Source organism: Phyllostomus hastatus, unplaced genomic scaffold (genome assembly GCF_019186645.2).
Source record: "Phyllostomus hastatus isolate PE091 unplaced genomic scaffold, TTU_PhHast_1.1 phas_contig_159, whole genome shotgun sequence".
Classification (NCBI taxonomy): domain Eukaryota; kingdom Metazoa; phylum Chordata; class Mammalia; order Chiroptera; family Phyllostomidae; genus Phyllostomus; species Phyllostomus hastatus.
The window spans coordinates 23,892,329-23,906,101 of NW_025333640.1; the positions used below are offsets into that span (position 1 = coordinate 23,892,329).

Consider the following 13,773-nt stretch of genomic DNA (forward strand, 5'->3'; position numbering starts at 1 on the left):
ATTTTGAAACACTTATTCACCCATCGATTACCTGAATAGGTGTGCCGTGTTTGTAGGCACTATATTAATTCAGACCTCTAAGTGCCGATCTTCTCAGGCTGTTTTCTTCACCTAGAGATTTGTGCAGCGAGAAGCTGACATGGAATATCAAATTCTTATTGCATCAATCTCCACATAAACATACATGTATGTATAATATGGTCATTATTTTTAGTCCTTATTTTAGGGTTAGCTCTAATACACTTTGTATTCTTCTATCTGTATTGAATCTATTGTTTTCAGTAGCAGGCTGATTTGTCTCTTTGATAAGCCCTGTGGAGATTTGATTATTCCAATAAAAATTCATTCACTTGGAAACCCACCCTCCAGCTGTTTACTCCCAGAGTCCCTGAACTACACTAATATTAGATTTGGAAGCACTGAACAATATTTAACAGTGGAAAGGCAGGCTTAGGAAATAAGTATTTTTACCAATCTTTCACGGGGAAAGTTGTTATGGAAGAGGTTTTATGTCAACCTGGCACAAAATCTTTACCAAAGAATATGGTGCAGTGTTTCTCACTTTGCTAATAAGCTAGTGATCTTTTTGTAATCACGCCTCAGCCAAACTCTAAGCTAACCTCTGGCCTTGGGAGCCTATTGAGTCCTCCTTGCTCCTGGTTGTTGTTCCATGTTGTTTGATAGCCTGAGGCTTGTTTTCTAAATGGAATGTGGATGGGCTTATTTAGGCAGAGCTGCCCTTTTACCAGGAGATTAGACCAAACCTTTGCAGACTCCCTGTAAAATAATTGCATCCCAGTTTACTGTTAAAATTAATCGCCTGTTATAAACCTCTTAGTATAAGAATTCTAACTTTGGAATTTCAGAGGAAGTTTTTTTTTGGGGGGGGGGCAAGATTTGTAAGTGTAGGAGTTGGCAGGCAATTTGGTGCTAGAGGTGAGAATTTTAAAATTAGATAAAATTTCTGTGTGACCTTATTTGAATTTTTGAAAAATGTCATTCCAACTTGTGCGGCTTGCCTTTTCACTTTGGCAGGTCCTGTTAGCCTAAGTACACCAGCTCAGCTTGTGGCCCCCTCTGTGGTAGTGAAGGGCATTCTCTCTGTCACCTCCTCCGAACTCTATTTTGAGGTGGATGAAGAGGACCCCAACTTCAAGAACATCGACCCCAAGGTGAGAAAATGAGGGGCGGGTTTCATTTTAACGGAATTTTATTTTTCTTGGCTGGGATGGTGCACTGCTGTTAAGGAGGATTGGCATTGGTAAAATTTGACAGACTTAGTGTGATTTCTTGCTGATGTCCCTCTGCCTGTGTGCAAGGCAACTCTCTTCTTTAGCTTATGGTTCCCTTACCAGCTAGTTAGATTATTGAAGTTCATTTAGATTCAAAACAATTCCCACTTAATTGCTTTTATCATTAGCTCATTCAAGGGTGGGGGTGAACCTCAGGGGGTATCTTCTATAAATATATTTTACATCAAAGGGCCCAGGGTAAATTAAGCTACAAAATCCAGTGAGGTTGAGAGAGGAGTTATTTTGTTTAGCTTTTATATTTTCTGGCTATAATACCAGTGTCTCTCTCTCCTTGCTTTGTCCTCGTGGCTTGCTACTCTGTCGTGCATGCCTCTCCCTCGTGTGTGTGAGATCCCTCTGGTTCCCATTACCTGTAGTTGATTTTACAAGGCACTGCATAATTTCCTATTCTTAACTGAAAATGTAATTTCCCCTTTAAAATGTATTTCTGATTACTTTTCAGACCATGGCAACTTTATTTTACTAAGAAACATTTGTAGCACAGCCATAAAACCAAAATTGGGTTTATTTTATAAAAGTGAATGGCTCAATTTGAAGCAGTCTCTTTTAAATGAGCAAAATAAGCCTCTTGTAGGAAGAGAAGTTTAAAAAATTGGAACACTTTATTTTACAGACTGATAGCTTGTGTGTGTGGGGGGGTGTGTACATACTACATACATATATACATACATATACACACACATATATACATTCTGCATTCATTGATGGGAGGTTCTTTGGTTTTGTAATCATGTGAATTATTAAATTTTAGTGATTTAGAAGTATTTCAAAATAGTTCTTAATGAAAAATGTTATAGTTTTATTGAAAACTTTACAGTGCCATCTTACATTATGTGCGTTTCAGCACAATGTCTCAAAATTGCTGCCTTTATTAAGATAGGATTTGGTAGACCATATGAAAGGCAGGTTACAATGAAACAGGTTATTTTGACCTTGATAATTCAGCTAATCCATTGTAGAGAAAACTGGAATACAGATTTTGCATCACCTAGAAAAAAATTTTATTTTGTGGCAGAGCTGAAAATGTTTTAAAATTGTACTTTAGTTTATTTAGGAAAGAAAAGTAGCCAAAATTACTTACATTCTCAAACTTACGGTAATTTGTGAGTTTAAGAAGCTGAAATTTAACTCAGAATATTCTATGCTTTTGGGCATACATGGCTTAAAACCTAAATTGTGATTTAAAGGTATCTAAGTATTGTACTCAATATTAGAATCTTTGCCAGTCTTTGTAATTAGGCACGTTAAGGAGTTATTTACTCCTTTGGGGGAAGTTATAACATATTTCTCTCTGATCTTATTTTGTGCAGCATCATTAAAGTAATTTTTTCCCTTGTTGCATGGGCAATATCTTTTGCTTTAATTACAGAAACTGTTTTGTACCACTCCAACCTGCCTAATATTACAAAAATCAAAACTTAGGCTAATTTATATATAAATATATATATATATATTTATATTTGATTTTGAATAGACATGAATACTTTAACGTATTTTGTCATGAGGACACTTGTGTTGCTGCAGTATTTTACTTTTTTAGTTTCAGTAAATTAAATGAGGGAAAAAAGATACTGCATTTGGGTAATTTTTGTTTCTTCTTGTCAAGAGTTAAAAACTTTTCCTGGGATAACTGGAGGGAAATATGTCTAATGCTGTAAATACTTTTGAGAGTGTGAAAACATGGTCATTTTAAGATACCATTTTTATCTTTTAAACTATACACTGACCTTTAATTATTTCTTTGTAAATGGAAACACCTATTACTTGCTTGAAAATGTTCTTAAAAATCAGAATGTTTTCCCCAGAGAATAAATTCATTTTTATTATTAAAAAGGCAATGTATTTGCCTGAGCCACTTTTCCCCCCCCGAGTTTGTTCTACACATACAGGAAGAGAGACAAGAAAAACACATAACATAGGTTGAAGGAGTGGAGATGATTTCAGAACTGATAAGATCACAGTTTATACTTCTAACCCAGCACTATTTTCACGAGGGAGTTTTCACCAGGGAGCCTTGTGACTTAGACCTGTTTCGACCAGTGAACCAAGGGATCCGGGAGGCAGAGCCCTTGAGCACCTTCCTTGTTTTTCCTCCATCTCTGAGGCCCTGCTGCTCATCCCTGCCCACTCTTCCTCTCATCTCTAACATTGCTCTTTTAGAGCGATTTTCTGTATCTCTCTCATTGGTTTTCTGAACAAATTAAACACTGGGCTCATGTAAAGAATACATTTTATATATTAAAGGGTGACATCTGACATATATTCTGTACCTGTGCCTCATCATTAGCATATCTAATGGAGTACAGAGTTGCCTCCAATATAAAGAAGACAAACCAGTTCCTTTGGACACTTTCAGTTTTACCAATTATTTTATTTTATAATCAGTTATTTTCTTTATATTAAAAAGAAATCTTTCCTAAAGTTTAAATGTAATGAGTGCATTGGATTGTTACCTTAGGAAGGCAGAAAGAGTAGTAAAGTACTTTTCCTATGTGTAAATTCTTGAAAATATTCCTTTGGTCATTAAAATTATATCAAAACATGTTTTTTTTTTTTTGTTTAAATTGCCTATAAGAAGCTTTGGAATAATTCTGAGAAATTTTGGGAGTTATTTTTTAAATGACCATAGTTTTGGTATTTGTAACTAAGCCATTTAAAAAATTGAGGTAATTCATAAATCTGGATTGTTCACATCAACCATCTGCTAGGAAAAGGAATGTTGCTATAACCATTTTATTCTTTTTCAGTGTGGTTGATTTAACTGTTAAGTTTTATTATTTAAAACCTGAAGGGAACAAATGATTTAAGGAAAAGTGTCAACTGATTGTGTTAACTATTCAGAAAAGATCCATAAATATTTCCTTTGCATTTCAGAGTTCGAGTGGATATTTTGAAATTATGGCATAAAAAGCAAATCTCTTAAATTTTAATGTGAACTATTTTTTCTGTCTTAAATTTGTTTTTTTAGATGTGAAAGAAAATATTACTTTTAATCTTAAAATCTATAGAACAGACATATATAATTGGGTAAAATTAATTTTTTTCTTTTCTAAGGATTTTGGTGGGAATTTGGTTAAGTGTACAAAATGTGCTGTATTTGCAAATTAGAGTTCAAATGGCAGCTTCTTGTATTTAGCTCCTCAAATTCACATCTTTACATTGTAAATTGTAGATGTGATCTCACCTGCCTTCATTTAAGAACAATCCACAAACAGTCAATTACAATGTAAAGTAATATTTTTATTACTGTTTTCAACAAGACTGCTTAGGGCAAGGGTAGAGGTGCAAGAGGGACGAGCACAATCTGACATTGGCACTGAGATACATTTAACATCAGCAAAAACTTTTTTTAAAGAAAAATTTTACATATAATTAAATACTTTTTTTTTTCACTTGGTGACAACATTCAGGCAACCCAAAACAACATGAGATGAGGCAGAGAGAAAGGAGGGTGGGAGAGAGGGAGCAAGAGGAGAAAAGGAGAGAAGAGAGAGGGAGAAAAACTACTATACATTGATTTGAAAATGTACCTTAGGTTTCATTTTGTGGTGGCAAAGCCCGATTGCTTCTTTTGTGTGACCTTTTAAGTTCACATTGTTTGGAAGAAAACGATCACTTTTGTGCAAGAATGTGATTTCGTGTGTTTTGGTTTGGTGGTTGGGTTGCTCTCTTTTGTTGGCTTGTGAGCTCAGGAAGGTCTGCTGCTTGGTGGCTGTTTCTTTCAGGTGGCTGACAGTAAAAGTTTGTGTCCGGAGTTTCCGCCGTTGGTCGTGTGTGTGTATTGGGTGGCTGAGAGCATTCCCATTTGTGTCGCTTTTCAAGCAGTCCCCAGCACCCTATAGTTTGTCCAGGCTTTTGGGATTGGTGAGAATTTCCCTGGCCAACCTCCAGGTCTGCTTGGCAGCACTCTCCAGGGCCGAATGGGGCTTGCCCTGGAAAAGGTCGAGGTTGGGCAGAAAGTAGTGGGGGCAGCGGCGACACTGCAGGCAGGAGATGAGCTGCAGCAGGATGCCATTGAGCCTGTCGCCCAGGCACGCCTCGTCCCAGTCCGTTTCCCGCGGGTGTTTCTCGCACTCGTACAGCAGCAGCGTCTTCATGTGGTAGTTATTGAGCGGCTGGCCTGGCAGCTCCAGGTGGCGGTCCCGCAGCGTCTTCAGCACCGACAGACACTTGTTTCGGCAGCCGCCCATCAGCAGGCGGTTCTCAGCCTCCCCGAACTGTAGCACCCAGGCATCGCTCTCCGCGGAGCTCTGCTTGCCGGTCAGCGAGTAGCACTCCTTGGAGAGCAAATTGAACCCTTCGGCCTTGACCTCCGCCACCCGATTGGGGCCGGGCCAGGGGATGTGAGGCATAGGCCACTGTGCCGCACTGCGAGGCCAGATACCCGTGCACTTGAACGCCGGGGTGATTTGCACCACGTAGCGCTCCCTGATGCGCAACTTGACCTCGCTGGTATCGGCGATCATTTTGACCACATCCCGGTAGCTGCACTTGTCCACCGCCTGAGCGACCAGCGTCTGGAAACGTGACCGGATCTTGCGCGCGGAGAGGTAGCCGGACGCTGTGATGAACTCTACCCAGAGAGACATGCTCCGCTTCCGACCATCGCTCAGTTTGAGCACCGCACAGCCGGGCAGGGAGCCGTCGTCCACGAAGTTGAAGACGCCCATTTGGTTTAGGTAGAGCACCACCTCGAATTCTGTGGGCGAGATGACCTCCAGCCCCTCGTAGCGGGCATCGATCTCGCTCAGGGAGCTGATGAAGCGAGGCTCCTGCACCTCCACCTCCTTCAGCACGTCCGAGACCACCTTACAGACCTCTCGGATGGTCTTGGCGATGGCCGCCTTGCGCGCTTGGCAGCGCTCCGTGTAGTATTTATTGAGCTGGTAAACCAGCTTGGCCTGAGCGGCGATCATGTTGGGGCACAGGTCCGGGCTATACACCGGCGTCTCGCAATACGTTGAGGGATCCAAGGCTCACGCACTGGTGGTGGCCCTGCGGCTTGCGAAAGAGGCGGTGCGCTCCCCCTAAGCCCCACTTCACTGTTGTTTTCCACCTGGGCTGACCCGCCGATGCTACAGCCGGCCTGATCTTGCTCTCCTCTTTCCGAAACCCCTTTTTCTTCTCCAGCAAATAAGGGGGAAAAAAGTGATCTTTGAAAAAGAAAAGTACCTGCGGAGACTGTTTTTGCTTTCCCTTGATATGTAAAATAAAGATGTGCTTGCAGGAGAGGTAAAGGGAAGGGGGAAAATATCGAAGGTGAGAGAAAAATTCAGGTTACCAAGCGGTTAGGCTAAGATGTCTGCAGCCGAGATTGCCCAGAAATCTGGAAATGCGGTCTTTTAAGTGCCAAAGAAAATTTAAAAATAAAAGTGAAACATTCAGTGTTTCATTCTTAAACTTCTCTCCCACGCTGGTAGGACTTCTTCACTCAGCTTAGGTGAGTGCCTTCTCCTCACCCTCCCCCAGGTGGAAGGTGAAGGATGTAATTAATGTCCAGAGAGCAGCGAAGTGCACCTCAGTCCGCGGCACCCTCGGAGGTTTGCAGAGATGCCTCGCACTCTCAGCGTGTTGGTTCGGCCACCTCTCAGGGGGTCGTGTGGTAGCGGTGTTCCTCTTTTCCTACTGGAGGCGTTGTTCACACTGGGCTTGTTGGTTTGCCGTGGGTTCTTCTTGTCTTTAGGTGCAAACCGCTGGAAGTTGTTTGATATTCATTTCTGCTTCGTAATTTAGAATTTTGGCCTTCACAAAATCTGTTTTAGTGTGACGAAGCCGTCGCTTGCGTTGCATCTGGGGTTTAGTTATAACGATTCTAGGGTTTTTCTTCTCCTCCCCCTTTAGGTTGCTTGTGCAGATTCCACTTTCTGAGTGTCTCTCCCTCCTCCTTTCCGACGTCTCTCTCTCCCCTTCTAATCTCTTTCTCCTCCTCCCTCTTTTCCTCTGTCTCCCTCCCTCCTCCCTCTCTGTTTTTCTCTTTCCCTTCTTTCTGTCTCCCCCTTCTTTCTCTCTTCTTTCTCACCCCCTCACCTCTCTCTCTCTCTCTCTCTCTCTCTCTCTCTCTCTCTCTCTCTCTGCCTTGCCGTTTCCTGGAGTTATTTAGTTTATGAATGGTCCAGGGCCATCATGAGGGGGGTGGAGCTTCAGTTCCTACAATCGCTATCCAAGCTGTCACTGCTTTAGCCAATCCGAGAGAGAAGACAGGCATGCTTGGCCCACGGTAGCAGCCACCGCTGCGCTTGATAAAGAAAGGGAGTAGAGAAAGAAGTAAGAAAATAGGAGGAGATAGAAGAAGTCAGATACTCATACACATTTTACAGCCCCCTCTTCTCTAACCTGCTCCCTTATCAGTGGCAAGGAAGAAAAAGAGGCTGTATAGGAAGGACGTCCTGGAGATGACTGGAGTGACGCGAGGGGGAGTAGCAGTGGTTCAGACAGGTTCACTTTTTTTTTTTCTATCAACATTTGAAGAAGATGCAAACTCTAACAAAATTACTTTCACTTGAATTTGGGAAAGGACCTAACATTTTCTACATTTCCTCCTCCCGCAGAGTCTTGCTCCCTCCCGAGCCCCCCCCCCCCCCACCCATGGTTGCCCAGAGCCAGAGCAATTGCTATCTATAAGGAGCGGTGGGGGGGGGGGGGTGAGTTGTGAATATGGGGTGAGGGTTTATGACTATAAATCTCTCTTCAGTAGTTTCCATATGTTGAAAACGGGGCAGGACAAGAGTAGTGCAGACACCTTGCTTGATCATTATTGCTTCATAATTAAGATTCAGATAATACTTAATGCTAATACTTTATTGTTACAAGGACTAGCTAGTTATAAGAAAATACGTTTAAGTTTTGAGAGATGGTGCACATTTATAGATGGTAGCATTTGTTGTATATATGTTTAAATTAAAATAAGCCACTAAAAATGTTTTAAACTTGAAAGTAAAGGGAAGTAAATTTGAACCTAAGTTAAAGTTTTCTTAAAATGTCAGTGTTATAAATCAGATTTTGAACATATTATCAAGCAGTACAGTTTCACTTGTAAAATTATTTTATTTTCATAATTGACTTTTGCTTTTAAAAGACTTCACTGCTGCAAAAAATCTATAACTATCCTGTTATTGATTACACAGATGGCTTCCCTCCTCCCTTGGCATTTCAGTGAAACACATGCATGTGCTTTTAGTGTATGTATTGGACCCCTTGTAGCCTTTCGGTGCTTTCGGATGAAAAAGCTGCAACAGTGTTTGTGATTTGCTTGGTATTGAGGCTTTACGTTTGAACCTTGGGTGTCTGCCTGGTTTCTGTGTCTTTTTAAGACAAGTCAAATAGACAGGATAATTTTAGTTAGATTTGGGACATTCTATTCATTGATGATGCTGTTAAGAGTAAAACTCTAGGAAGCCCTTTGTAGAAGACTTCATTTTGCAAAACCTGGTATGCCACTTTTGCAAAACCCCTTGGGAGAGCTTGCCTTGCTCTCTTAAAGCTGGACCAGGTGAACCTGCATTCAATTGCATAAGTGAAGTTTATTTCTCTCCACTTCCTTGATGTCAGACCCCTGGACCTTTTAGTCCTTCCTTCCTTAGCTGCTGGGGACTGCTGGTACCTTGTTACCCACTCACTCTCATTGCCCTAAATCCTTTTACAAAGAACTATTAGGCCCTTTAAATAAAAAGTCAAGTCGGATATGTTCCTAGAATCTGTCTTCAGTGGCCAGGAGTTGGGAAGAATAGTTGGAAGTAAGCCCACTGCAAACTCCGACGCAGTGCTTTAGTCAACTTATCGGGAGTGGCAGAGACTTGGGGCGGCCTCTGGACCCCAGCCTTCGTGGGGGGAATGCTTGGCTGCGGGAGGATTGTGAGCCACGGCGTCTTCAGGATTTCGTGCTCGTGGGAAGCCCAGACTCTGTCGGTAACCCGGCTATTGCCCATGGGTCACATCGGAGCCCTGGGAAATAGTACTGGCCAGGACAGGCGCTTTGGTGCCGGGAGTTGTGTGACCAGCCTCGAAAGGGTCCTTAGCAGCTTCTCCCCAGGGCAGTAACTGGGCGGAGACTCCTGGCCCGGCCTGAGGGTGCAAAGCTTTTCGTTCCCAACCCTCCGGCTGGTCGATTCTTCCTGCCTCTGCCAGCGGCCTCACTCGTGGGCTGGTGCGGCCAGAGAAGTCCCTGGGAATGAGTGTTTGCAAAAAGGCCCCGGGTTGACTGCAGAAGTCCATTCTCAAGACCTCGGTTCGGCCGCCCGCCGTCCCGGGTTTCCTAGTAGGTGCCGAGGGACCCAGTCCGTGCCTCCTTTACTGGATTGGGGCGGCCCAGGCCACTCCGATCTTCTCGCCACCGGGGCCTGACACCCTACTCCTCTCCTCTCGGCTCTGTCAAGCACAACTAAGTTTCGTTGCACCCTGGTCCCTGCGTTTCTCCACTTTTACAACAGAGGCTGAGGGATGACAAAACGTTACAAATGTTTTGATTTAAAAACAATTCATTATCAATTTACCCTGTCTAAGGTAGATGCTCTAGTAAATAATAAATCAGTTAAACAAAGGCGACTTTAATTTATTGCCGCGGTACTAATTAGAAACATCATTCGAGCAATAAACTTAAACACTTTCAGCAAATAATGCTCCCTCTTGCTAGTTCCCGCTCCCCTCCCCCATCGCAGCTCGCTCTGGCTCCTCTGCTCGGAGAGCTGCTTCTGCTGTGTGCGCGCGCGGAGCCTTCTTCCTCTGGTTGAATAATTGAAGGGGGAAACGGTATCCGAGGAGGCTGTAATTGAAGAGCGCCTGTCACCTCTGCTTTTATGTATGTTAGTATAGAAGTCCATCAGCAGCTCCTTGATGGTGTATTAAAACGAAGTGGCAGCCCCTTCTGCAGGAGATAGCGTATTCTATTAAAGGAGACCAAGTGAGAGAAAGAAACTCTAGAGGCTAAAAGCCACTTCAAGTCTTCAGACCGATTGATCTGTATTCTCTTGTTATAATCCGTCTCATCATACTTGAGTTAATGAGGCAAAAGAGGGGGAGCAACTCTGATGGTCCTTGACAAATTCATTAGGGAGGCTGCAGGACATTTTATCTGACTGTTAAACATCTTGTTTGTTTGGTTTAGGCAGTGCCAACATCAGCACGCTTCTGCCCAGACCTGTGTGTGATGCTGGGCTGGCTGCAGACATTCCTGCAAAGAGGGGGGCACCCGGGATGTGACTTTTGTTTTGTGTTTCTGGGTGTCCATAACCTTCAGACTTCTCCAGGCTCTACCTTCATCATCATTACTTTAGGAGCATTTTATGAGACCTCAGATGGTAAAACAGAGGTGGGGTGTTCTTAGTTACTGCAAACTAAAATATGTGTGTTTAAACTTTAGCCTGAAAATTTCCTGTATCCTTACAAAATAAGTCAAGTTTTAGCAATTACTGTGCTAGTTTTTTTTTTTTTTTTTGAGAAAATGTGAATGTGTAAGCTCCAGGAGAATGGCCAAATTGCACATTTCATTTTATTTTCACTTGATCATGGTTAAATAAACTTTTAATTAGTAATTGAATTTCCTCTTGTAGTGAAACACACAAGTCAGAAACTTGGAAACAAAAATTGTAACTATACAATAAGATACTTTCAAAAGAAAATCGGTATATTTGAATTTGGGGGCCTTTATATATGTAAAATTAGAAGCAGAACTGGGTGCTCTTTGAATGGTGCTAAACTAAGGTGGTGAGTTACTGAATACCTAAAAAACTGAAAATACTCCTAATTGAAGAATAATAGGCCATTATGCTAGAATGCTAATGCTCTGTTCTGTTCTAAGATAATACAGTATTTGATTTCTCAATCTTTTCCTTGGAAGGAAACAGTCCAGTTGTGGTACTGTCTTGCATAGAGAATTTGGGTATATTTTCCTTCAGCAGTTGACTTAAACAGCCTCAGCTCAAATGCTCCGAGAAAGAACCCTGCCTTCCATTTACAGGCAAACAGTATGAGAGAAAAAAAGAAAACGAATGCTCTCTGCCTGTCATTTTTGTGCATTCCAGCACTTCTGATGAAGCTGGAGCTGCTGGAGGGAATGTATGGATCTGGAAAGGAGTGATTCAGTCATTCACGTTGTGTTTCCCAGGAGCAAAACCAAACTAATGGCTGAAGTCAGTGCTTCTGTGCATCTGACAGCTATAATCCTGTTTACATTTCCAGAGAATACAGAATCCTTAAACGGTTTTATTTTCTGTTGATCTTTACTTAGACGTGTATTTACTGAGTTAAAACTTCAGTGCATTTCCTACTTTATCATATCTTTGAGAGTAAAATAATATCCACTATTTTATTATCCATAGAGAGAACATATAGTATTTCAGTAATCTTTACTGAAGCATGTACAGATTTTAGATTATATGATGTTGATATTGTTTTCTAGGAAAACATTTAAGTATTCAAAAATAATCAGATTACTGACTTTAAAAGCCCAACTGAAGGAATGGTACTTTTTTGAAAACAAGGGACCACATGTTTGCCTGTGTAGGTCCTTATCTTCTGAAGTCTAACTTTGAAACATCTATGTAATTGCTAAATTTTTGGTTCTTATATACTTAATGATTCAACATATTTGTAAAAATGCTTGATTTTTTAGAAAGAATTTTTTTTGTCAAAATATAAATGGGAAAACAACTGTTTAATTTTCTGAATTTAAAATTCCAATCAAAACAGAAAGAAAATAACCCAATTTATTAGTGTATTAGTTGATGACATTTTATTCAAGTAATTATAATAAAATATCTGTAAGAAGCTTTAACAGCAACCCTGTCAGAATGGTACTGTTCGCATTGTATTAAGAGTCAAAGTAAAACCACATTTGAAAAATCCTGTCAAATGATCTAATTTTCCCAAACTCGGAAGTATCACAGAAACTGTTTGTAAGTTATTGATGATGATTATTCTGGAATCAATCTAGAAAATAATCAGTAACAATACTTTCTTTGAACAGATCACTTGCAGTGCTTGTTAAATTTAAATGGTCAGAAATGCTAAAACAAGTTTTTTTCCCCCCTAACAAAACAGCTTAATAACAACAACAGCAACAACAACAACAAACCTTGTAATCTCTTTGACTGGTAACCCAAGAATATTCTTGTTCTCACTTGAACAATTTGAACTTAAGATAAGGCTCTGTCAGGTAAAAGTAATAGCTTTAACTTTGCATAGTAAGCCTATCAAACTGTATGGGAAAAAAATACTTCTATGTACTTTTGTGTTTGAGTTAACCTTGCACAATATATATGATTATTGACATTTATACCTATTAGACTTTTACAGACCTAATTCTTATATTATTTTAATAGGATGAGAAACTTCAGAGTATAATATGTGAATTTTTCCAAAGTTGAACAACAACTGTATGTATGAGTACTTTATTAAGTTATACACAATTTGATCGTATCAGAATGTACAATGATAGAGCAAAGAAGTTATACTCAGGAGAATGGAAGTAAACAGCTTCTAGCCTGATTGAACTAGGATATGAAGTTTAAGAAAATTCAAATTAATTCAGCAGGTATTTTTCAGAAGGTGTTGCATTGAACTTACCATAGTGTCACTTATATTGGTATATGTCTTTTGGCTTTCCCAAGAAATCATTTAGCTTTTTCTCATTTCAAATACATTTTTGAGTTCTACCTGTTTAATTTCCATATATAGTTGTTCTGAAAAGTTAGAATAAGATCCTTTCCTTCCTTTCCCCCTCCCTCCATCCCTCCCTTCCTCCCTTCCTTCCTTCCTTCTTCCCTTTCTTCTTTTCTTTTTAACAATTTGAACTTACTAATGTACTATGAGGTAAATATTAAATTTTACCTGTCAAGTAACTTTGGTTTTCATAACTCAACTATAATTTTCCAACAAATGAGAAGGTGCTTTTAGTAGAGCCAGTTCTTAGCTATTTGAAGAATGGTTGTATAATTTGTGGGTTCTTATTTGTTGTTCTTCCACCTATAGAACCAAATGTTACTGGTCTTTCAATATCACTTATAGAAGATAGATAGGAAAGTTGGCCAATATTGAACTTGACGCTAAATCCAAATTTTAAGGTTTAGAGAAGATGTGATATCCTTTGTTTTATAAGCTACTACCACTGCCTCACATATAGAACATGTTTCCTCAGATCTGAGAGCCACCCCGCTCCCGTTTCCACTTTTCCTGTGATCAGTGCCAGACATTTATGGAGCTGGTGCCTGAGACCAGGGGTGTAGGCTGTGCCAGTCCGGGGCCGTGCTGAGTTCAAAATGTAAGGCTTGGTGTCGCATTCTGTATTTCTTTTTCGGTTATTTGAGACATTTTATGGATCTGTATTTAAAATTATCTGTTAAGCATATCCTATTGGTAGTTTATTATTATTCTCTAGGAAAACTAGCCGTTTTAAACATCTTAGTTTATTTTAAAATATATTGGTTCTTCATTGCTTCATCTGTACTATTATTAGTAGTAGTAATTT

The 13,773-nt window shown here is 40.5% G+C and overlaps 2 protein-coding genes across 5 annotated transcripts in view; one reads left to right on the plus strand and one right to left on the minus strand.

Moving 5' to 3' along the window:
* Positions 1-13,773, plus strand: part of LRBA (LPS responsive beige-like anchor protein) — a 513,768-nt gene that overhangs the window by 282,761 nt on the left and 217,234 nt on the right. For all 4 annotated transcript variants that reach the window (XM_045831330.1, XM_045831331.1, XM_045831332.1 and 1 more), the window contains one exon: positions 1,036-1,172. In XM_045831330.1, the coding sequence (XP_045687286.1) occupies positions 1,036-1,172 (137 nt within the window). The remainder of the gene's footprint in view (positions 1-1,035; positions 1,173-13,773) is intronic.
* MAB21L2 (mab-21 like 2) lies at positions 4,533-7,293 on the minus strand. Its single transcript, XM_045831334.1, has one exon. It carries the CDS (start codon positions 6,227-6,229, stop codon positions 5,150-5,152), a length of 1,080 nt encoding a protein of 359 aa, XP_045687290.1. The 5' UTR covers positions 6,230-7,293; the 3' UTR covers positions 4,533-5,149.